The sequence below is a fragment of the Hyaena hyaena genome, unplaced genomic scaffold (assembly GCF_003009895.1).
Source record: "Hyaena hyaena isolate Hyena2069 unplaced genomic scaffold, ASM300989v1 scaffold_808, whole genome shotgun sequence".
Taxonomy (NCBI): Eukaryota; Metazoa; Chordata; class Mammalia; order Carnivora; family Hyaenidae; genus Hyaena; species Hyaena hyaena.
In genome coordinates, this window is record NW_024081437.1 from 730,016 (window position 1) to 755,466 (window position 25,451).

Below are 25,451 nucleotides of genomic sequence, written 5' to 3' on the forward strand. Positions count from 1 at the left end.
CAAGGCCCTTCCTCTGGTCCCCAAGGGGCCCCGCCTAGGGAGCCTCTCAAGCCACCAGGCTGGGGCCCGTTCTGCCAGCCGGGGCCCGGGCTCAGTCAGTAAGAGCACTCCTCTGTCTGAACCTGGGCGTGCTGCTTAGCTTCTCTGGGATCAGTTTCCTCATCTGTCAATGGGATAATGCTTTGCTCACCCTTCTCAGAGTTGTTGGGATCAAATGAGGTTGTCTGCAAATGTCCTTCAAAGACTGCTAACCTTTTCTGGATCATCTAAGGGCCAGAACTCAAATGCACTACTTCTTCAGTCTTCCCCTGAGGCTCTGGTTTGGAATTACTCTGTTTCAACAGAAAATGCCCAGGGACCAGCCCAACGCCGGACAAACGTACAAAGGACAGCTGGAAAGGCACATGGTGCTCATTTGTGTCTCTCCCCGGAGGCCCTGTCAGAGCGCCCAGCTTTCCTGATGTGGTCTGCAGTGCGGACCGAACCCCATGAGCTCCGACCTTCACTGTGGCCCTGGGCACGCCCTACTGCGACGCCATCACCATCACCAGACGAGACCTCAAGGGCTGGTGAGATAGAGTCACGCCCTGCTACTGTGCGCACGTCTCACTCGGGGCAGTGATCTCTGGCCACAGTCATTCCAAACCTACCTGGTTGGGCCTGCAAGTGGTGTTCATTAGGGACGTCCCCCCAGATCCACGACAGGCTTATGCACACATACTTCCCGGATCGACAAGCAACAAAGAGCTTCCCCCCGAAGGGGGCCCCAGGAGTTTCTGAGCACCTGTCCCCGACCTCCTGCCTACTCAGCCTTCCCTGCTCTGTGGATACAGAAGCCACCCTTACTTACTTGATCAAATACACATCATACTTCCCAGCGGAGCGGCCGGACTTCCTTTGTTTAAGCTTTCGGGTCCAACCTTCAGGGAGAGTGGGGTCATCATACATGGGTCCCCGGTCACGAATGATGGAGCGCCGCTGTTTGGGGGAGGCAGAAGCTTCCGGGACGGCGGGGGCTGTGCCTGGCCCTTCTGAGGTCTCCGCTTTGCCTGCCTCTGCTGGCTCAGCAGAGTGGTGGGCTGGTGGCTGCAGGGGCTCATGCTTGCCCTCTTTGTCTTCTTTCTTATCCTTCTTCACCTTTTTAAACTTCAGGGGTTTGTCCTTGAGGCCCTGGAGATCCTGGTCTTCTGACTTTTCTTCCCTGAAGTGTTAAATAAGCATGTAAGTATCATAGGGAACACACACCAGTTTGTAGAAAGAGTGAGCAGTGGCAGGCTTGGAGCATCCCAGCCCGAGTAGGGCTCTGAGAGACAGGGCTGCCCGGCCGCTGCTCGCTCAGATCTCGATGCCCTTCCCCGTCACAGATTTCCTTAGAGGCTTTGGGCTTTGGGGTTTGCCCCACCTGCCTGTGACCACTCTGAGTCCTTCTGCCCCAAGTCCCACCCCTAGCATGCAGGACACTGAACAGCCTATACAGGTGGCATTTTTCTGGATAGAAACACCATGTGGCTTCTTAGTACAGTGCCTTGGAAGAGGCCACTTTACAAGCTGTGCCCAAGGGCCTCTGGGCTTGCTGGTTGACAAAAGGCCCTTCACTGCTGGAGAGGGAGCTGCCCACCCCCAAAACGTGGGCCGGGCTTTCTTTGAGCAGGCCGGGCTTGGGTGTTACTACGGCTTCTGTATTTTAGGTTTTCTCCAACGTGTGCTTGATAAAAAGCTGTTGTGGGGCACAGGATGCCTCACTGATGGTAACACAGCCTAGCACTACTCCCTGGGGAGGGGGCGCATAGCACAGTGCTGTGGACAGAACACGTGGGTCTGGAGCCAGCCAACCTGAGCTCAAATCCTGACTTTGCAGTTTCTAAACATGGACCTGAGCAAGTGACCTCAACATCCCGTGCCTCAGTTTTCTCATCTTGACAATAGGTACCGACACCCCAGACGGAGAGAGATTACAAAGGCACTATAATAAAGAGCGGCCAACTCGGGCAATCAGAAACCACTGCCGGGCTCTAGGGTGAGGAGAGAAGCCATCCCGGGTCCGCGAACGTTGTATGAGCAGCCGTTCCCTTACAACACGTGACCACCTCAGCCTCCACCAGCGACCACGACCACCGGAAGGGAAGAGCGAAGACAGGCGCAGAAGAGCGCCCTCCCCGCTCCGGGGCCCGCGCCTCCCCACTTTTTCACCCCGACAGAGCAGCTCCTCCCCTATATTTCGGGTCCACCTGGCAGGGTCCCTTCCTTTTGTGTGTGGACCCTGGAATCGGAGCCTGGCCACGATGCTCTTGGGCGGCGGTACGAGCCCAGGAATACGACCCGGGCCCGGGAGTCTTGGGAGGAACTGTGGGCTCGGAACCAGCTGTCTGCCAGTCTCTCAGCAATTCGTTCTAGGAAAGAATTGGACTATTCCTGTCCTCAGTATCTCAGCCCTAGAGCTGCCCTGTCCCACACGGCTTGTGTCAGCACTGGTCAACTGCCTCACGGCGGGTCTACCCCAAGCAACACCCCGCCTTGTTCACACTGGGGAGACCCCAGTGAAGGCACTGTGGTGTGCACTGGAAACCAGACTCAAATGATGCGGGGAAGTTGCCAAAGGCACGTCAGCATCAAGACTCGGCACCATTAGGACATGGCTTTTCTGAACAGCTCAGGTCAGGGGTGGGGAGACAGACTCACCCCTGCGTTCTTCCCTATCCTGGGTCTTTTCTAGCAGTTCAGGGCTCTGAGCCTGGCTCTCATGGTCACCCTGATTCAGTCCAAGGCCCGTAGGAGACTTTTTCTTGCTGAAAAGTGAGGTCCCTAGCCTGTTGCAGCACAGAGCTTAGTTTTCCATTTTCACAGTCTTAGCTTCCCCGAAGGAAATGAGGAAGAACCCTGGGAAGCTGGGTGTGGCCTGCAGCCTGTCATCGTCATCGCAGAGGGGAGAAGGGGAGCTTGCCAGCAGCGGAGTGGTGGACGGACTGGGACAGTCACTGCCACGCAGTCTACAGGGGCACCGCTGAAGGCCAGGGCTGCTCCCTGGCACCAGGACAGTCCTGGAGTCAGAGGCCAGCACCTGTGGGAAAGGTCTGGCTTCTTCAGGATGCTCCTGTATATGCCCCAAATAGTTTAACCACCATGAGGTCAAGTACAAACCACATGTCCCAAGAATGCCTCTTAGATACAATCAAGGGTGTCAATGCCATCAATGGCAATCCCTTCTAGAACTCTACCCTAAAGAGACACTCCCAGAAATGCAAAACCATAGGTGTAGGATGTTACTAGTAATGGCGTTACTGTTCCTGGCCTGATACTGCAGACACCTCGAGAGCTGCCAGCAAGGACCTGAGGGGTGGACGACACCATGCCCGTGGCGCGGAGAGGGTGGAAGAAGAGCACCTGCGGACCACCTACAGATCACAGGCCACCTGTCGTGTGAGCCACAAGGGAAGAAGCGCTTCCCAGTCCCCGGGCACGTGGGGGTGAGGAAGTGGAGGCATAAGGTAAGACCTCTCTGAGTCATGTACGAGCTTACGTAACCAAAATGAAAATGAAAAGGTGACAAAACCCTACTATATTGAATACAAACACAAACAAATGAATTTAACTGTGTATCAAACTGACAACATACCACAGAGAAAAGATTTATTTCAAGTATCTCTGACCACAGTGCTCTGCACGTCCTTGATGGGACATATCTAAGACCCAGTGAGACACCCCAGGGGCAGGGAACATACCCAGTGTCCATGGAGGGAACGAGGCTGGCCCCCAGGAGAAGCGGGTCGTTGTGGTGCTGAGGTGGCCTGTGGGGGTGGAAAGGCAGGGGAGTGCTTAAAAGGAGAAAGGGAAAGTCAAAAGGCACAGGGGCTAGCTGGAAGGGCTCCTTGCACTAGACGACACTGTGACAAGGGGAGAATCCAAAAGAACAAACTGACTGGGACACAATGAGGGACAAGAGAGAGAAGAGCCTATAGGAAGCAAGGGGGCAAGTCATATGGCTGTAGTGCAGAAGAAAGAAATTTCTGGGCAGCAGGGAGGTCTCAAGAGAGATGTGGAGGCCTTTGTCAGGTTGCTCCTGGGGAGCCCTGGCTGGGGGATGGGACGAGGGTGCTTATTTCAGAGGATCACTCTACTTCCGGGCCAGAGCCGACTGCTGCGAGGCCAGAGAGGAAAGCAGGGAGGACCCGTGAGAAGCCTGTGTCTTTTTCTGTTGTTTGTTTATTTTTGAGACAGAAACAAGAGTGTGAGCAGGGGAGGGACAGAGAGAAAGGGAGACACAGAATCCGAAGCAGGTTCTAGGCTCCGAGCTGTCAGCTGAGCCTGACCTGGGGCTCAAACCCATGAACTGAGTGATCATGACCTAAGCTGAAGTCGGATGCTCAACTGACTGGGCCATCCAGGTGCCCCAAGAAGCCTGCCTCTTGCAGTGTCTTTTTGTGGCCCAGGGTGCGGATAGCAGAGGATTTGGGATGTGATCAGGAGGTGGAGTGACAGTGCTGACAGACAGGCTGGTGTGGGGGAGGAGAGGGGATGAATTAAGGACCACAGCCGATGCCTAGGAGGAAGGTGGTGCCACTGACTGAGGACAGGAAATCCTGGGCCAGGATCAGGGGGTTGGAGCCACCTTGATGGCTGGAGGTTCAAGGAGAGAAGAATGTAGCTCTTTGGTACTAGTCACAGAGGGGAGACCCAGCTGTCCCCAGACTCTGACTTGGGCCTAAGAGAACTGTTTGGGATTTTTAAAAAAGCTTTTTATTGTGATAAAACATTTATAACATAAAATTTACCTTTTAAATCCTATGTAAACGCATAATAAACAAACTATTTTTTTAAAAGTAGGTTTCACGCCCAGCCCCAGTGGGGGGGCTTGAACTCAGGACCCTGGGGTCAAGACCTGAGCAGAGATCAAGAGTTGGACACTTAACTGACTGAGCCACCCAGGCACCCCATAAACGAACTTTTAATAGCAACCCAAGATGAGGAATGAAATGGCCTCTAACTCCATCTGTAATATTTTAGTTATTTTTGAAAAATGTTTATTTTTGAGGGGCGGGAGGAGAGGGAGAGAGAGAGAGGATGTACCTGCAAGCAGGGAAAGGGCAGAGAGAGGAAAACAGAGGATCTGAAGCAGGATCTGTGCTTGCAGCAGAGAACCTGAAGCAGGGGCTCGAACCCAGAAACTGTGAGATCATGACCTGAGCCAAACTTGGACACTTAATCAACTGAGCCACCCCGGCGCCCCTATTTTAGTTCTTTTAAACTGAAATTACGTGAAGCAGCTATGACAATACGGTGATTTTTAATTCTGTGCAGTGAGGTGCACTCGGGTGTTGGTTACTTTAGTTTGACTGCTACTTCTCTACAAAAACAAATGACAAAAGCCCACAAAGAAGCCTGGAAGCCACTCCACTGGGCGTGGACTGGAGGTAAAAACGCAAAACAAGTAACCCACCTGCCCAGTCTTAGGGAGCCCCAACTCCTGAAGGCTTCCCCTCCAGGGGCTTATGAGTTTGTTGAAACACACTTTTTCAGACACCAAACAGCCCTCTTCATTGTCCCTTGAGTCAGACCACATATATATGCATGCGCACACACAACCTTGAGGTATGAGAACTGAGCGAGCACCTAGTTCTCAAGTTCATATATTCTGGAGTTGAGAGTATCCTCAGAAAAGCCACCCATCCAACTCTTCAGTGTTGCAGATGCAAAGGAAGTCCAACCACACAAGGGAACTCATCTGAGGTCACACGTGAAGTGACATGTGTTCATGAACCGCCCTTGCCCTGAGCGAGACTCTGCCAGAGGATGGGATGCCAGGGCAGAACGAACATCATTCTTTGGTCTTTTAAGAGCCCTCAGTTCAGTCAGGGGGACAAAGAAGTAACAAAAAATGAGTGACAGCTTTCCCTGTTCCAGGCACAGGGGCAGCTCAGAGATGGGCATTTCCCGGAGGAGGAAGGCCTGAGCTGGGTTTCAGGGCTGATGGGGCTCCACCGGCTGGCAAGGAGGGCTCAGGACAGCAGTGACAGCAGCCAGTGATAGCAACAGCCCCGTCCCTAGGAGGAGGTGCGACCAACGATGCCTTCCCCGTGTGACCAGTGGCTCTGGACTGGCCCCTCTCCCATCTTCTTCTGGGCTCAGTTAAGATGGCACTTCTGAGAAGCTTTCCCTGCTCCTGCACACCCCCCCACCATCTCATGAGCAAGAGCACCCTACGCACCCCAGTGTACTTGGAATACACCACTATGTAGGTCAACTGCCCCCACCCCCACCCCGCCCCGTGACAGTGTGTGCCTTCTTAACTGTCACCTCTCCACGTGATGCACAGGGCCAGGCACAGGAGTGCCAAGTGACAATCACAACCTAGATGCTGTACTACCTAGGCTTCTTTTGGTGGCCATATCCCTTTGACGACCCACAGCTTTGAAGAGCACAGGCTAGCTTAGAACCCAAAGCAGGCACGCTCTGAGTAAGTGAATAAACGATGAGTTTGGGTGCTACTGTAGCCTGCTGAGCGCTGGTGGGTTTGGGCTGGCAGGAGAGGAGGCTGGGGCGGTCAGTGGGGGCCTGGGAGCACAAGCAGTGACAGTCTATGGTGACAGGGAGGGTAGGGTCACAGGGGCAGTGGTGTGCAGGATAGCTACACGGGGAGGACAGGCTCTAGGCTTCAGAGGATCAGCATCAGGTCTGCAGGACTCCTCCTGTGCGAACTATGAAAAATGCTAGACCGAACATCTTCTAGAAGGTACTATAGAAGACACTTTAAAAAGTTTGACCTGCACTCACAAGCTGGTGAAAAAGCAAGGAATACACAGTTTAAAGAGTAAGGGAAGGAAGGCAGGGGATCCTGATGTATGGAGAAATCGGGCAGGGACCCCTTTAACAAGTGATCAAACTGAGCACCACAGACCATGGCAGAAGCCGTGCGTGAGGACCGCCAGCACTGTCCCATCCTGCCAGAAGGGCTGACTGAGCTCAGCAGGAAACAACTGGAAGAGTCCAAAGGGATGGGCATTCCGGCCAACTGTGGGCCCGGACTCTTCAGAAGTGTCTGTGGCACAGAAGACAAAGCTCACGAGCTGCTCCCAGCTCCAGAGGACGGCGCCAGGCAACAAGCAGTGCGGCTCCGGGTTCAAGGACACTGAGCGGGCCGCGACGGGGCATGGGGGAATGGGAGATGGCCCCGCGTGCTCTCGGCAGCGTGGTGCGGCAGCCGGGACTCGGGGACATGCATGGCACCGACGGGGCAGCGTGGCTGAGAAAGGGTGTGCGGACGACGTCCATGTCACTGGAATGTCGACAGCAATGTCCCGAAGTGGTTTCGGGCGAGCTTTCTAACAATCAAAGGGAACACTGTCACATTACACAAACACATGAAGAGGGACAGCTGGAATCCTTGTGGAAGTGCCTTCGCTTAGTGGCTCAAAGGCCCACGACGTTTCCCACGGTGTTCTGCTCTATACGGTGAAGCTGTGAGTGTGAATGAAGGGAAGGTGTCAAGAGAGTTTCCTGTGTTAAAAAAAAAATCCTCATGTGGAAAGCAGCACAGATCTGGAGGTTACAGCGACAAGGGTTGGCTGACGGCAATGGTGGGCACCAACGCCGACGGAGACCTTGGTGTGCCCTGGTGTTCTGCCTTTTAATGAAAATTTTAACCAGAATCATCCCTGGTTTTGTTAGCGAGTTCTGGTTACCAAATCGCACAGGTGTGGCGTGGTCTACCCCACCCATTTTCCCATAACAACTCTCTTTATCATGTCATTTGTAGAACACGGGATTTTTCAGAAATGCACATATCACACTGAAACACAAAGACCTTCACTAACCTTAAGTATCAATGAAGCATGAAAAGCTCTTGAGTAATAAAACATCATCTAGTAATTTTGCTGCTAGGACGCTAACATCAGATCTAATCTTTTCTCCGATCGAGCGAAGGAAAATCAGAGTTTAGGAATCTCGTTTTCCAGCCAAAGCACTGTATCCCAAGGGGTGTGATGGACAGAGGCGCCTGTACGCTCATAACGAACGGAACCTACAGGAATCCTGCAGAAGGCAGCCCTGAGAAGCTGTACCTGGCGCTCACGTGACCCCAGGCTCCTGTACGCAACAGGGCTGCCGGTGACCAAGACACAGCTGGCAGGCGCAGCTGGCCCAACGACTCTGCCTGAGGAGGGACTACTCTCCCACTTCCCGAGGCTTTCAGATTAAAAAAAAGAGGCTGCGAAGCCAGGTGAAAGCAGCAGCTGAAAGCTGTTTTTCACTTGAAATGGAATTCAACCCCCTCCTAAGGGAGCTCCAGGGAAACTTCCAGAGGCCCAGTAACATCCTGGCCCAATCTCAAGTCATGTTCGCATGAAGCCAATGTCAGGATATAGCATTTCTCAGCACCTTTCATTTCTAGTCACCCGTTCCCCTGAGTTGCAGATGGAGCCCAAGCACCACAGGGAAGCCGTGACCACTAAGGGCCAGGGGGTGCGACGCCCCAGGCGACCGGTCAGGGAGCAGAGGAGACAGAGACGGCCCTCCTGCAGTGGCCCTTCTGTCCCGCGGCGTCCTTCACTTGGTGCCTCCAATCCTTCCTACCTTCGGTCTGAGCTGCCGAATCTCAGCAGCAAGGAGGCTTCTCTGCGCAGACTGATACAGGCAACAGCACTCTGAGACGCCAGCTTCAGCCCCCTTAGAGATCTGAGAAGAGTCACACGGGCCCTGGAAGACAGTCTCAGTGGTGTCCGGGGAGCCAAAGGGCAAATGGGGTTCCGCTCAAAGGCTATAGCTGGAGAACCTGAAGTTCAGCGGCTCTGAATCCAGTTTTCAGAAGATGCAAGAGAAACTATGTTTTGAACAGCTAAACAAAATACAGGTCTTCACAGTCAACGGGGGAGCCTTCCCCAGATGAAGGCCCCCGGGGCCGCACACTAGACCTCCTCGTAGCACGAGCCCACCACCCGCGGGCAGAGAAATGCAGGGCCCCATGAACACTGCTGCTGCGGATACCAGGCAGGCAGCTCCTCAGAAGGCTAAACATGCAGTTCCCATAGGGCCCAGCCATTCCACTCTAGGTGCGGACCCAAGAGAGCTGAAAACAGAGACCGGAAGAGATATTTATACGCCCACGTTCACAGCAGCACGATTCACAGTAGCTCAACGGTAGAAGCAACGCACATGTCCACTGGCAGATGGACGGGTCAGCAAAATGCGGTCTATCCATACCATACAATGGAAAGTCATTCGGCCTTTAAAAAGGAGATTGTGGGGCGCCTGGGTGGCTCAGTCGGTTAAAGTGTCTGACTTCGGCTCAGGTCATGATCTCACGGTTCGTGGGTTTGAGCCCCACGTCGGGCTCTGTGCTGACAGCCAGCTCGGAGCCTGGAGCCTGCTTCAGATTCTGTCTCCCCCTCTCTCTCTGGCCCTCCCCTGCTCACGCTGTCTCTCTCTCTCTCTCAGAAATAAATAAATAAAACATTAAAAAAAAAAAAAAGGGACTGTGACACATGGATGAACCTTGGGGACACTGTGGTGAGTGAAATAAGCCAGTCATAGAAAGACAAATACTATACAAGTCCATGTATATGAAATGCTTAGAACAGGTAAATGCAGAGACAGAGACAGAAAGTAGATTAGTCACTACCAAAGGCTGGGAACAGTAGGTAATAGGGAGTGACTCCTCAGGTAGGGTCTTTTAGGGGGGATAAAAAATGTTCTGGGACCAGACAGGTGATGCCTGCAGAACACTGAATGCACTAAATGCCACTGAATTGTACACGTTAAATGGGTGAATTCCATGGTATGTGAATTATAGCCCAATTTTTACAACACCCCACTAAAGCGATAGCTGGCTTTGCCTATTACCCCACATCGTAAAGGCAGGTTTTCTGACGCCCGAGCAGGACTCTGGACCTGCAGCTGTCTCCGAGCAACCTTGGCCGGCCGCTGAGGAAGAGGCCAGCACGGAACCAAGGCATTTAGGCACGTCGAAGGTTGTTGGCTAAATATTCTGAAGGTGTTTGATTTTTTTTTTTTTTATTGTGGTAAAACACACGTAACATAAAATTTACCATTAGCAGCACTTAGTACATTCACAGTGTTGTGCAACCTTCACCACTATCTAGTCTCAGAACATTCCATCACCCCCTGAGGAAGCCCCACACCCATTACGCATCATCCCCCAGGTCCCTTACTCTCAGCACTCGGCAACTACTGATGTGCTTTCTGTCTCTATGGATTTACCTGTTCTGGACATTTCACACAGTTGGAGCTACACAGCATACGGCCGCCCTTCTGCTCAGCATGGTTTCTGGGCCCATCCACGCTGCAGTACGTCTCAGGACTTGATCCCCCTTGAGGGCCAAGTCTCATTCCATTGTATGGGAATGCCACACTTTGCGTACCCCATATGTCTGCTGATGAACACACGGGCTATTTCCACCTTGTGATGCTATGACATTTGCATATAAATTTTTATATGGGTACATGTTTTCAATTCTCTTGGGTCTATACCTAGAGTGGAAATACTGGGTCCTGTGCCAATTCTACACTTAACCTTTTGAGGAACTGCCGGGCTGTTTTCCACAGGGTTTCCTCTGGAGTTGATGACAATGGTCTGGAACTAGACAGGAGTAAAGTAGGGCAGCAGAAACTGCTTCCACTCTGGAATGCCTAGCAGGTGGGGGCAAGCTCTAAACAGAAGTCGTCACAGCGAGACCGCTGGGAGTGGCATGGGGGAAGGTGTCATCTCACCGGCTCACTCATTTAGTAGCTAACATCCTTCAAGCCCCTTCTAGGTACTGAGGATGAGCTGTGCTAGGGCTGGGGGTGCTACAGCAAAAGACAAGCTTTCTACCTGCATTCATTTCTCCTCTTTCTCCTGGTGCCGACCATCTTCTAAGCAGATGGTCCCGAAATCAGGAGTGTTGTGAAAGGGGAGACCCTGGGAGGGAGGGGAAGAACTCCAGAATATGGATGGAATGGCAACACTATGACCCGAGGATGTGAGCCTGCTGGCGGTGGGGGGAGGACAGGGTCCGAGGCGGGAGAGCTGGTGGATCAGGACCGAAAACCAAGCAGGGTGGCTTCACCAGCAGCTGTCCCCATGAGGGCAACCGTCTAGGGAGCTGGCCAGAGGAGATAAGGACAGGAGAAAACCAAGAACCCAATCCTCATTACTGATGTTTCTACTATTTTGTCTCTTCCCCTGGAAAGCTCATATTGTTTGAATTTGCTCTCCATTCTCCAGCTTCCACATCTTGCAACTTCTCTTCCATCGTGCTCCCCAGTGCCTCTGCTCCTACATGCTGCAGGGTGCTCACGGTGACCCTCTGCACGAGTGGCTGGACCCTGGGCCTCCAGTGGCCCCATGACAAATACCTAGTCTTTAAAAAAATTTTTTTAATGTTTATTTTTGAGAGAGAGAGAGAGAGGGACAGAGTGAAAGGGGCAGAGACAGAGGGAGACACAGAATCTGAAGACAGGCTCCAGGCTCCAAGCTGTCAGCACAGAGCCTGATGCGGGGCTCGAACCCACAAACTGCGAGATCATGACCTGAGCTGAAGCCGGATGCTTAACTGACTGAGCCACCCAGGTGCCCCAACAATATCCAGTCTTCACACAGCAGCAGCCAGTCTGCACACACTGTCACACTGTCCCCAGCAGTGCATTCCCACAGCTACTTCTTCCCCCACCTCTCTGTTCATACTGTTTTCGTCTTACTTTTGTATACTTTAAGTTTGACAGACTTTTATCAGAATGTTGGCTGCTTTTGTTGAAGAATAGAATATCTGCCAAAATAAATTTTCAACAGAAGCAATATACGTTTGGGGGTAAAAAGGGCAGAAAGGAGGGCTCCAGTAACGGATGAGAGAACCCTGCCTAAGAGCCAGCTCACTGCTTTTCTCATTGTGCATCTCACTAGGGTAGGTCACGTCCTATCTGCATGCCTGACAACCTTCTTTTTCCCAGTGATGACATCTGAGCCCACCAAAATGGCCAGCAAAACAGAAAACAGAAGGGAAACCTGTCTATCAGTGTTGGCAGAGAAGGGGGCCAGCAGCGGCTGAGGTACCCTGAGGGACTGGCAGATGCGACGCCGACCGCTCTGGCCGAGGAAGGTACTGCTTGCACGGCTCTGCCCTGCTCAGATACAGGGGCGCAGGACGGACTGGCCATGGAGGTCTGCACACAGCGTTCCCCAACAGCCCTAAGAAGTCTTCAAGGTCAGAACAACAGGGCCTCGGAGGCAGGCTGGCTCAAGTGCAGTTTGCTGGGGGCAAATGGAAGGGCCTGAAATACCATTAGTGCCTTACACGGAAAGGTAATAGGCTGCGGGGTTTCCCCGGGCTCTGCAGGGAAGGGCCGCAGTGACCCTGCACTGCTGGAACGCCCAGAAAGAGACACACAGATGCGGACGGAGGTCCCACCTTTCCCAGCAACCTCCCCAGTGGCAGCCTGGGCCCCCACCCTACACTGACCCTGGCTTTGGATGATAGGGATTCAAAGTCATGGGGAACCAGGGGGCAAGCAGCAGGGACTAAACCTCTATCCCACAAACAACTCTGGGTACTGGCTAAAAAAGTAACACACCTGGTGACAAGAAAAATTCCAGCAAATTCAGTCACTTCCCTGTGTCTAAACACTAACCAGGGAGAAAATACAATGGGAAGACTGAATACTATTCTTCCAGTCTAGAGCCCACCGGAACTCCCTTCTTGGAGCCTGGCATTTACCTGGAACGAGCACCTGTGAACAGCCAGAGCAAGAACAAGGGACGGGGCTGGGACTTGCTTCCTGTGACCACCGCATCACCATACCACACCACAGGATCAAGTCCACGTGGATTAGAGAATTAGCGTCAAATGGCTGGTTACAACAGACTTGCTCTCTCCCAATCTCGAATAAAACCATGGAGAAACAAAGGTGGGAGGAGGGGTGAAGGGAAGACTCCATCAAACAAAGGAAAGGGTCAGAAAACCTGCCAGGCAGGCAGCCTCGGACGGGGGGGGGGGGGGGGGCAGGAACCTGCCCCAACCCCAGAGGCCATGCTGGGGAGCCACAAACACCCAGAGACTTTAGCCAATAAGCTGGAGAGAAGCAACTGGGTGGAAGTCTGTCACTTTTCCTTTTAGACCCAGGGAACCACAGAACCTCCTGCTGGGAGGTGCCCAGCAAAGCGGGTGGGGGCTCACCTGCTCTTGAATATACACAAACCCAAGGAGCTCCCCAGAGCCTGAGGCGCGCCCCTCGTGCATCCCTGCAGGAATGGCATAGATGTCTCTCTAGCAGCTACAGTGAACCTTGATATTGGTATAAGACTTTTTAAAAAAATTTATCCATTTTGAGAGACAGAGACAGAGAGTGCACGTGTGCAGGTGGGATGGGGCGGGGGGGGGGGAGGGAGAGAGGGAATCCCAAGGAGGCTCCACGCTGTCAGCACAGAGACCAACACGGGGCTCAATCTCACAACTGTGAGATCATGACCTGAGCTGAAACGAAGACTTGTATGCCCAACCGACTGAGCCCCCCAGGTGCCCTGGTATAAGACATTTAACACAATTCTCAGGACAGAGAGAAGAATCTAGACACTGCCAAAGAGTACCCCAGGGCACAGCTCCCCCAGTGTGCAACTTCTCGCTGACCACACAATATTGGGCCCATGACATCCCAGAGGAGAGAAAGCAGTGAGAAAGGGTGCCAAGGGACCAGGAAGAAACAGCCAAGAGCTCCCCCACTGTACCAAAGCAAACAGAATATCTGGAAACAACATGGTAACTCTGCAAACACACTGTGGCCAAAAGAGGGGGGAGAAAAGGAATAGGGAGGGAGATGGCTCAGGAAAGGCAAAATCTCCCACCAAGAAGAGAACACACTGCAAGGAAGAGAAGGAATTGCCTCACAACTTTGTAAGAACATGTTCTCAATGAGAAGTCAAAGATGAGATGATAAAACACCGTAATATGAAAGGGACAAATTCCCAACCTAGACAAACTGCAGACTAAAACACACCATTACAGAACTAATAAATACATTCACAAAGAGCCAGAAATAGAATATACATAGCTGAAAATCAAATCAGACAAAAGTGAACGCAGATGGAAAAAACAAGAGCTAAAGCAATTAGAGCAAAGCGAACAGTATTGGAAGAGAGACAAAGACAATCCAACATAAGGGTAATTTGTGTCACTGTAGCAGGGAACCCAAAAAAATGGAACAGAAGAAGCTATCAAAAATGTAAGAGAACAGACCTGAAACAAAGATGAGCTACATTTGCACCTTGAAAGAACACAACGTGTTCCCCGGAAAACGTGATAAGGAACACTTAACAGTGAGACAGACTCTGCTCAACCTCCTCAACTTCAAGGATGAAAGAAAGAATGCTTCCGGTATCCCGAGGGAAAAAGAAAAAGCAAACGACTTCCAAGGGGCAGACATCAGCAGACCGGGAACACGTACCATCTACACAATCCCAAGGTGGCTCGGTGCAGTGGTGGGAGCACAGGCTTGGGGGGCAGCCTGCAATGAGCTCAAATCCTGGCACGGCCCTCTGTGCTGTGTCCATGTGTGTACCCAGGTACCAAGCACAGGGGTCAGAGGTGAGGTCAGAGAGATGGGCCCCTCTCTGAGGGGAGTCTGAACCCAGATTGGAAGGAAGTGAGGGATGAGGGAGTGAGTCATATAAAGTGGGGCCCAGATATAAGGAGCAGCAAGAGCCAAGGCCCTGACCCAGGAACAATCTGGCATGTTCTAGGAAAAGCAAGAGTGGTGGGCTGGAGCCAAGTGAGCAAGGAGGAGAAAATGAACTCAAAATGAAACAGGCTGGCCCAACTAATTTGTACGGCCCAATGCAAAATGAAAACTCTGACCTCTTGTTCAAAAATGGAGAATTTTGAGATGGCCACAGTATGGCATTAAACCAAGCCTGGTCAGGGATGCCTGGGTGGCTCCGTTGGTTGAGCGTCTGACTTTGGCTCAGGTCATGATCTCACAGTTTGTGGGTTCGAGCCCCACATCGGGCTCTGTGCTGACAAGTCAGAGCCTGGAGCCTGCTTTGGATTCTGTGTCTCCCTCTCCTGCTCATGTTCTATCTCTCAAAAATAAATAAATGTAGGGACGCCTGGGTGGCTCAGTCGGTTGAGCGTCCGACTTTGGCTCAGGTCATGATCTCATGGTTCGTGGGTTCGAGTCCTGCATCGGGCTCTGTGCTGACAGCTAGCTCAGAGACTGGGGCCTGTTTCAGATTCTGTATCTCCCTCTCTGACCCTCCCCTGCTCACGCTGTCTCTCTCTCTCAAAAATAAAAATCATTCTAATGATGTGGAAGGTAGAGAGTGCTAAGGGGAGGTGCAGGGACAGTGAGACACAAGGTGCTGTGGGGCGAGCTCACAGTCTGGCATAGTAAGTGTTTACTAGGGACGGACAGCTGTGAAAAATGGGGGCAGGAAGTGGACCTGGGCAGAGGAAGAAGACGAAGTGCACCACAGGCCCACAAAGTGCCTGTGCGCCATGGACAGAGAAGGCAGGGGTGGGCAGGGGAGGCTGTATCCCCGCCTCGCTCAGTCACCTCAATGCTGCCCTGGAAACGGCGACAGGACCTCAGCAAGGAAGCCTCTGCGGCTGAGGCCCAGCAGAGCCCAAAGGAGCTGCCTACGGACCGCGCCCCCTGTAGTGGCCTCTGCACCTGCTGAGGGGCCCCTGTGGGGTGTAGGCGCGGGCAGCAGAGGGCATGTGTGTGCTGGGGGCAGGGGGGGCACAGATCCAGGGTTCTGACCTCCAACTTTGAGGTTTTCAACATCGAGGCACTTTGCCTTCTAAAGATCTAAAGGGCAACTGGATATGTGAGTCTGCAGTCTGTGGGAGAGGTCTGCGCTGGAGACCATCACCTGGGGGTCCTCGGCACAGAGTGTGAAGAGGAGCTGAGTGAAAGGGGCACCCTGGACGCCAAGTGTGGACGACCCTCCTCCTCCTATCTGTAGCTGTGATGGGAAGGAGGCAGCAAAGGAGACCGAGGAAGAGAACCAAGGCGGAAGAAGCACGATTAGGGGTACCTTCCCAGATTACTGGTGGCAAAAGACAGAGACCAGCTCTAGCTGATTTATGCAGACGAGGACTTGATTAATAGGCTGCTGGAAGACAGAGGTGGTGACGTTTCCATGACAAGAATGTACTCAATACCACACAAGTATACACTTAAAGATGGTTCAAATGGTAAATTCTGTTATGTGTATTTTACCACAATAATAAAAGTTAAGGAAAGAAGGCTCCTGGGAGGTCAGACTATCCCTGGAAGGCTGGAGGCACATGTCGGAGTCTAGTTTGCCAGGAACAACACTGCAAGTCCCGGGGCTGCCAGGCTGGTGCAGGGCAGCACTGACCACCAGCACCACGGCCAATGCGTGGCCCAGGGACTTGTCCTTTCTGCAGCCCAGATGCCGAGCAAAGGCTCCTGTCCTGGCGCTGATCCCCTCTGAGGATAGGTCCGACCAGCGTATGGGGCACACGGTTGTACTTCTGTGCACGGCTAAGGCCATTTTCTCTGTAAAGAGCCAGATAATAAATATTTTCTGTTTCACAGACCTCATGACCTCTGTCACAAATGCTCAACTTGCCTGGTATACTGGGAGAGCAGCTACAGACAATGCATAAAGGAAGGGGTGGGGCTGAGTTGCAAAAAAAACTTTATTTATAAAAACAGGCCAGTGGGCCAGATTTGACCTTGGGACATAGTTTGCTGACTGCTGCCCTGGCTGAAAGGGAAACTAAAAAGGGAAGCATCTGGCATTTTAGTGACTACTACATGTCAGGTCACCTGGCCTTCCATCAAACTCATAAGGTGTGGGGAGAGGTCCCTCAAACAAAGAAGGGGGCTCAGATGTGAGGTAAGGTGTCTAAAAAATAAAGCTAAGCCAGTGACGCTGCACCAGGAAAGAGCGGCGTCCCCAAAGAGACACAAGGACGGAAGGGTTTTCAAGAGGGAACAACCATGTCAAGAGGAAGACTCGCCACGGGCCACGGCAACATGGACACCCACGGGGGGACATCCACTGGAGGCTAAGACGACTGCTCCGTGGACTGTGGGGGAAGAAACACTTCCATGCCTGGGCTGCGGAGAGTGGCAAGTGAAGAGGGGGAAGGCGAGTAGCCAAGGCTGGAGAGCTTGGTCAAAGGAATAACAGAAAACTGGGTGGGAGCTGCGGAGGGAGTGCAAGATGGGAAGTAAAGATGGGAAATTCTAAGACACGTTTGCATGGCAAGAGGCACGAGTCACGAGAGAGAAAACTGACAGGGTCCTAGGGACAGTGGGGACCGTGAGCCGGGCGCACAGGAAGTCTTCGTTCCCAGCAGAGCTGTCAGAGCTCTGTGGGTAGACGAGTTTCCAGTGGTGACAACGTCTAGGCTGTGATTATGGCAGTGGGTGGCCAAAGTCACTGGAACAGAGGAGGTCAAGGGCCATCTTCCATGCACACTTAACTCACCTGTGGAACGGAAGGGACTGGGACAGAGGAACAAAGGCTGTGGGCCTGGCATCAAATCCTCAGTAGAGGGAGACGGGGGCAGTGAACAAGCCCGCGACAGGGAGTGTGTGAGCTTGGAAAGCGGACTGGCATGAGTATCACAGCGTGCTTTTTATGAGCGCATGGGTCCTGAGTACAGAGGACACAGCCTCTCCTTCGCCCTGGGGTCTATGGGCTGTGACCCATGCGACTGACCCCCATGTGCAGTCAACAGTCTGTTCTCTCAGCACGAGGTACTGGCAGGGAGCCAGGACTGCAAGAGCAGGGTGTAACCCAGATGAGGCCTGGGGGCTGAGTAAGGGCTCCCCAGGGTAGACACCTGAACTGAGTCTTCAAGAGTAAGCGGGCAGGGTGCACCTGGGGGGCCCAGTTGGTTGAGCATCCAACTCTATTTTTTTTCTTTTTAAATTTCTGAGAGAGAGAGAGAGAGAGAGAGAGAGAGAGAGAGAGAGAGCGTGAGCAGGGGAGGATCAGAGAGAGAGGGAGGCACAGAATCTGAAACAGGCTCCAGGCTCTGAGCTGGCAGTGAGCACAGAGCCCGACGCGGGGCTCGAACCCACGAACCGCGAGATCATGACCTGAGCCGAAGTTGGACGCTCAACCGACTGAGCCACCCAGGCGCTCCGCCGACTCTCGATTTAGACTCCGGTCATGATCTCACAGCTCATGAGATGGAGCTCTACGTCGGGCTCTGTGCTGACAGTGTGGTGCCTGCTGGGATTCTCTCTCTGCCCTCTCCCTGCTCACTCGCGCGCTTCCCCCCCCGCCCACCGCAAAATAAATAAATAAGCTTCAAAAAGTAAGAGGGGTAAATGTGGCAAGGGAACCATGGCCACAGCCTGGAGTATGAGAGCAGGTCTGTACAGCTGAAGGGTACACGTATGAGAAAAAGAACAGCAACAGAAGGGGACAGAAAGAGGCAGGGCTCGTGTCAGGGGCCCTGATGCCATTTGAAGGCGATGGTACTGTTCCGGGGTTTAAAGCAGGGGAGTGAGATCTGGGTCTCGGGGCCTCGTGGAAGACAGACGTGCAGGACAGTCGGCAAGCTACCGCAGGAGTCCTGGGAGACGGCTGGCACCGGGCTGGCAGAGGAAGGGATGTAGAAGGCAGAGGTGGGAGAAAAAACGGAACGGGCAAGGGTGGGCTGACTCCCTGGATGTGGACAGTGAAGGGTGGAGCACGGTCCCAGCTTGCATGACTGCTGCTGCTATGAGCCGTGACATGGGATCTGGCTGTCTGGTCTTCTGATCTATCCACTTTATTTGGGGGGAGGTGGCGGGGCAGGCAGTGCGTTGAGAATAGGAGGGCGAAAAAAGGGCAAAAAAACTTCAAATGTCTTGTGTGGTAAAATCTGACTAATGTGCAAAAACACCCCACGTACCTTTTCTAACATGAAGCAAAACAAGTTCTATTTCCTTCATACTTCTTTTTAAAGTGCCCTCTGTCGCCACCTAATGGGATGCCAACCGAAACCCAGAGACTTCCCTGCAGAGTGACCAGTGGGCAGCAGGAGGCTCCTGAAGCAGGGCTGGGGGGAGGGACAGCATCTGGGTGGAAAAGGGCCTGCCCGGCTAACTCTAGATGTGTAACAACACGTCTAGGGGCCATGGGACCCCCGACTGGAAGATCAGAGGTTCCTGGAGCTCACAGAGATACTCATTCATTAGAAATACCATGTTCAACCTATGATCGTTTCCCAGACATGCTTTGACCTTGACTTCTCTGTACTCCCAGGATCAACTATCAAACTGAAGTAGACTGCGGGAACCATCATGTAGTCATCCATGAAACTCTTACTTGGTGGGACAAAAATTCTGGGGCACTTGAGCTTAGCTGAGCTCTTGTGTTTCATGTGCCACCTTTAGGTTTAGGTTTATAAACTTGGGAACGCAAAAAACAATCTCCTAGTGAAAAGTCTTAGCACTGGGGACAGAAGGAGCTACACGCCTTGCTGCATATTCATATGGCAAAAGAGCAAGAGTGCGCTATTAGCCCCATCACAGGGCCCAACCCTCAAGCCATCTTCTAACCCTGATTACCTCCAAAAGGTCCCTCGTCCCTCCTCCAGATACTATCGCATTAGGAGTTAGGGCGTGAACACATGAACTCTAGGGGGAGGGGACACTTTAGTCCATAACAATGGGGATATTTCCTATTGTTAAATGGAAGATGAGAAGGTAGTGTATGGCACTATGTGTACTGTGTGACATCAATTAAAGCTCAATCTGAGAGATGGTAGTACAACAATGTGAATGTATTTAATGCCACTGAATGGTACACTTAAAATGGCTAAGGGGGGGAGGGGAGCGCCTGGGTGGCTCAGTCAGTTGAGCGTCTGACTTCAGCTCAGGTCATGATCTCATGGTTCAGGAGTACGAGCCCCACATCGGGTTAGCTGCTATCAGCCTGTCAGCGCTGAGCCCGCTTTGGGTCCTCTGTACCCTCTCTCTGTCCCTCTCCCCACCCCGCTGCTTGTGCTCTCCTCCAAATAAATAAATACTTTAAAAAACGGTTAAGATGGTAAAGATGATCTTATATGTATCTCACCACAATAAAAAAAAAAACCCTCAATCCAAGAGAAAGAAAGAAAAAATAAAGAACAGAAAATGTGTAAAAACCAGAATGTACAAAGTAAAACGACATAAATAAACCTAAATACATTAGCAATTAAATAGATGTTAATGAATGAAACAGACTTCGTAAAAATCCAGCTATGTGCCTTCTTCAAGAGCTACATCTAACCCATTAAGACACAGAAGAAGGGGGGAAAATAGTGGGGGAGAGGGAGGGAGGCAAACCATGAGAAACTCTTGAATGCTGAGAACAAACTGAGGGCTGAGGGGAAGGGGTGTCATGGTATGGAGGAGGGCACTTGTGAGGATGAGCACTGGGTGTTATATGGAAACCAACTTGACAATAAACTATTAAAATTTTTTAAAAATTTGAAAAAAAGACACAGAAGTGAAGGCAATGGAAAGCGGCAGTGCTGCCTGAAAATACAGGTGGTGCAGTGCTACTGCCGTCAGATGAAGTAAAATTCAAGCCAGAAGCACTCTTAATTGTAAAGACAGTCCCTTCATACTGTCAAAGGGTTCAATTCACCAGGAAGATAAAACAATTTCTAAAACTAAAAACTTGGCCTCAGAATAAACAACACAGCGCAGTTTAACAAAGCCTATGAAAACACTGATGTGTCCACCGGCGCAGCAGAAGACTGAGACACAGTCCCCAGCGGTGGGCAAATCAGGCATACAAAATGACAGTAAGAAGAGAGGATACCTTCATAAGCCAATGACCGAGACCAAGGAGACGAGCTCAGAGGGGCCCTGCACGCCCACCTGGGAGCCCCACACCCCATTTGGGCAGCCATGTGCTTCTCAGCAGACTGCCAGGCCGTGGGCCACTGACTACGGGGCACCCAGCAAACAGACCATGGTGCAGTTTAGCTAGAACGTGATTTTTTTTTTACAACAGCAACTAGAAAAAACCCCACAAAACCACATGCTTGGAAATTAAATAGTCTAAATAATTTTGGGGAGGGGAGCACCTGGGTAGTTCAGTCACTTAGACATCCAACTCTTGATTTTGGCTCAGGTTATGACCTCATGGATTCATGAGATTGAGCCCCCACGTCCGGCTCTGTGTGGACAGTATGGAGCCTGCTTGGGATTCTCTCTCCCCTTCTCTCTCTGCTCCTCCCCTGCCTGTGTGTGCTCACTCACTCTCTCAAAAATTTTATTTTAAATAAAAACTTAAATGTTTATTTTTGAGAGACAGAGGGAGAGAGACAGAGCATGAGCAGGGGAGGGACAGAGAGGGAGACACAGAATCCAAGGCAGGCTCCAGGCTCCGAGCTGTCAGCACAGAGCCTGATGTGGGGCTTGAACTCACCAACTGTGAGATCATCACCTGAGCCGAAGCGACTGAGCCACCTAGACACCCCTAAAATTTTTAAAAGATAATCTGGGGGAGTCAAATAAAGAATCATAAAGGGAATTAAAAAACCCTTTTAGTTGACTTTAAGTGATACATATCAAAACTTGATGCATACAGGTGAGATCATTTGCAGGTCAGCTTCAAATTTTTGTATTTGGAAAGAAGGAAATCAGTGGACGAAGTTTAAATTTGAGAAGCAAGAAAAAGAAAACCAGAGAATGTACTCCATGAAGGTCAGAGATATACAGAGATAAAAGCAGGATGTAATGAACTATAGACATGCGGCAATACAGGGCATTAATGCTCACAAGTTCGCTCTTTGAAAAAGCAATAGAACAAAATTCCACAAGACAGGGAAAACCGAGAAGGAATGGGTAAATAATACCAGAACAAAAAAAAAGGGGGACATAAATACAGATGTTACAGAAGTTTATAAAAGTTATGCACAACTTCATGCTAGTAAATTTAGCAATAGACAAAATGAACAAAAATATACCTTAGCCACACTGACCCGAGCAGGCGCAGGGAAAATCAAATGAGGTTTCAAATTGTGTGTACGTGCACAGAACACCTCACAGGAACTTTATCAGACCCTGGAAGCAGCTGTTCCCTGCAGAGGGGCCAGGGTGGCAGCCGGGACACCCACAGACCAAGGGTCACCCTAGAGCGTGCACTTTGTGAGTTATGAACGGTGTGAATGGGTCACCCACTCAATAGTGGACCCAAACACGCCGGGAGACAGGGAAAGGCCTCGCCTGGTTGAGTGTGCAGGTTGGTGGGGAGTGAGCTGTGTGGCAGGAGCAAACCCCCAATATTAGGGGGCACTAGGTCGTCTTGCTCCTTGTCACCTTTACAAATTTGGTAGGTAAAAATGGCATCTTCTTTGTTTTCACTTGTGTCTCTGGTTATCAACTGAGGTAGAATTCTTTTCCTATCTTCACCGGACACCTGTACCTCTTTTTTTTTTTTTAAAGTTTATTTATTTTGAGAGAGACAGCAGGAGAGAGAGGGAGAGGCAGAGTCCCAAGCAGGCTCCGCACCGTCAGTGCAAAGCCCGACATGCAGCTCGAACCCATGAACTGTGACATCACAACCTGAGCTGAAATCAGGAGTTGGACACTTGACTCACTGAGCCACCCAGGAGCCCCCTGTGCCTCTTCTTTTATAAATGTCCTGTTCACACTCTTTCACTGTTAGTGGCGACTAGTTGTAAGTTTGTAATAAGAGCTGCTGCATTCAAGTCTAGACTGGAAAGGAAACTTAAAAATCTCCCCAAGTGCACTCACAATAAGCAGCTGTGTGGACTAGCTCAGGGTCACTGTTCCCAGTGTCCAGCTGGAAGCACAGAGCCTACGATGATTCACTGGATGGTGATCTGCAGCTGACCTCTTCCAGCACTCCGGACTCCCCCAGATCGCATAAAATGGCACCCAGACACACGGGCACACATGCATCCGTTCACCAACTAGCCTCTGTGTGTCAAGCACTGTGCTTTGATGAAGGCCAGGGCCTTTTGAAGTGGGCACCACTGGTGCTTCCTACCCCTCCTCACCTGCTTTCCAGAAGGGCCCTTTGACCTGCCGCCAGTACTCTGAAGTTACCAGGCCGTTACCCAGACAATATGTAGTCTATCGAAAAGCTCAGACCAGGACATTTTCCCAATACTTCCACAATCATCACTTTACAATCTCACCGTATGCTCAGCAACACAGCAAAGCAATGTTACCAAAGGCAACACTGAGGCTCAAGGAGGGAGAAGCGACTTGACAGCTAGTAGGTGAGAGCTGGGATTTAATCCTAAGGTGATATGGCTCAAAAACCTACGCTTGTCTACTATACTTTACCTTGCCTAGACCCCATGCATTGCATCAAGGTCCTGTGTTGCAAGCAACAGAAACTAACTCTAGTCAATGTCAATCACAAGGGAGTTCTTTGGCAGATCTGGAACTGAAGACTAGAGAACCAAGCCCAGAAAAGTAACTGTAGAACTGAAAACACAGCCAGTTATACTAAAGGGGTTGTTCAGTTGGGACCCCCCAACCCTGGGCACCGCTACCACCACCTCGTCGCTGGACTACCCCTCGTGCTGGCTTCCTGATGCATGTGCCACCACCATGACTTATCTCTCACTGTCCCTCAAGAGTCGAAGTGCCCGAGGGCAGTATGGGTTTGGCCAAGCCTAGGTCTTGCGACCATCCCCTAGCTTCCAGGGAGCAAGGAGAGGGAACATCTGTCCCCTGCAGCAGGCACTGCCAGCCACCTCTCCACACCCAGGTTGGTCATCAGCCTTCCTCACAGGACCCTGTGCTCGGGAAAGACCTATTCCAGCTTCCTGGCAGAGCTGGGATGACACACTGGCCCACGAGACTGCCCATCCTCTTCTTCATGCCTGCCCTTGTCCCGTGAACTGTGGCTCTGCACTTGCTCACATGTCTGGCTTCCACTGATGAGACTGAGGAGGAAGAGACTTTAAACGGCTTCTGTGTCCCTGCACATTCCTTTTGGGCATGACATCTACTTGAGAAGAGACGGTCCCTGGCAGTTGTTTCTCCCTCCCGGGTCCTGGAACGATAGGCCTGGGAACGGATCTGAACCCTAGCTGGCAGCTGACCCGGGCCTGTGAGGGAGAAAGGAATGACTGCTGTTCCAGGCGCCGCTGACTCTTCGGTGAAAATTGACAGATGTGGAGATGGAGACAGAAGTCACTAAACAGGACCAGAGGGTGAGTCTGCAGCTGCTCTTCTATCCTTCCTCCAGGCCCTCCTCCTTCCTACCTGGAGAGGAGGATGCAACGGCTAGAACCGCAGCTGCCCCCCTGTGACCACAGGCAACCCCGAGGACAGAAGTCACCTGCTGAGGGCGATGGAGGAAAACGACTGAGGGATCCCAGATACTTCTGGGGCCACTGCAATGGCCGTGGGCAACCTGCCTCCAGACTGCAGGGCACAGGAGAGAAGACAATCCCTTTCTTAAGTAGAAGCTAACTCAGGTCTACTTCTACCCAAGATCCACAAAATGAGGGAATGTAACACCAAAAAAGGTATCGAGGTGCTTAGAAACAAACAAAACCCACAACCAAATGTTCACAATAAGCCATATGTGAGGTTTACTCATTACATGGCTTTTTCACTGAAGTTATAATCACTATCAATTCAAGCTACTGAAAACTGATGAAATAAATGCTGAGATTCTTCCTATTCCTGTTGGCTAGAAATGCAGCCTTTGATTTGTTTATAAGTGAATTCGAAAGACAAAAATAAACCCAAATAGTTGAGAATGTACCGAGGACCACACACGTGTTTTCTATGTGATAAGCTCTCAGCATTATTTATTCAAAGAAAACTTGCTTCATTGAAAAAATATCAAAAACCTAACAGTAAAACAATTAATGACAAAACATACTACCTCCTACAACACCAGATTCCTTGCCTTGCCTTCAGAGTAGTGGGTGCCAGAACTTGACCAGAACAAAAAAAAACAACTGTTCAAATTGCCGACACTCAAGAAAGTGCAGTTAGCTGGGTCATGCCGCTCTCCCAAACTACAGCCACCGAGCAGGAAAAGGAGCAAGCCTCGCCTCCCGAGTGGGCCTGGACACCAGACCCAGGCAGCAGTCATACACGCACACGTGCCCAGAGGCCACGTGCTGAGCCGGAAACTCTGCCCCTTACCGCCCCTGGGAGATGTGAGTGACCCTGCCAGCTGCTCATGCCCGGCGCTGTGCTACACGTGGGGTCTCTGCTCCAGAAGCCCACTAGGGAAAGAGCAACGTGCCAGGAAACCACGGTCTCCTTCAGCTATGTGCGCTGCATCAGATGTCTGCAGGGGTCGCTAAGGACCCAAGGAGGGGAGCAGCCACGCTCCTGAGGCCTGGGAGCCTGGGTGGGGGGGTGGGTCAGCCTCAGGAATCAGTTCCATCTAGTCAGGCAGAAAACCATAAAGGCCATTCTCATGGGCACTTTAAGCAGCACATCTGTTGGTAAAACACAAATGTTGTTACACAAATACGAAGCCACAGGTTGCAAAGATACCT

The 25,451-nt window shown here is 51.6% G+C and overlaps 1 protein-coding gene across 2 annotated transcripts in view; it reads right to left on the reverse strand.

The window, feature by feature from the left end:
* MECP2 (methyl-CpG binding protein 2) overlaps nt 1–25,451 on the reverse strand; it is a 66,087-nt gene that overhangs the window by 7,957 nt on the left and 32,679 nt on the right. Inside the window, exon 2 of one of the 2 annotated variants that reach the window (XM_039219232.1) lies at nt 851–1,201. In XM_039219232.1, coding sequence (XP_039075163.1) covers nt 851–1,201 — 351 coding nt within the window. Of the gene's footprint in view, nt 1–850; nt 1,202–25,451 lie in introns of those variants that run through there. The other variant, XM_039219233.1, reaches the window with a different exon arrangement.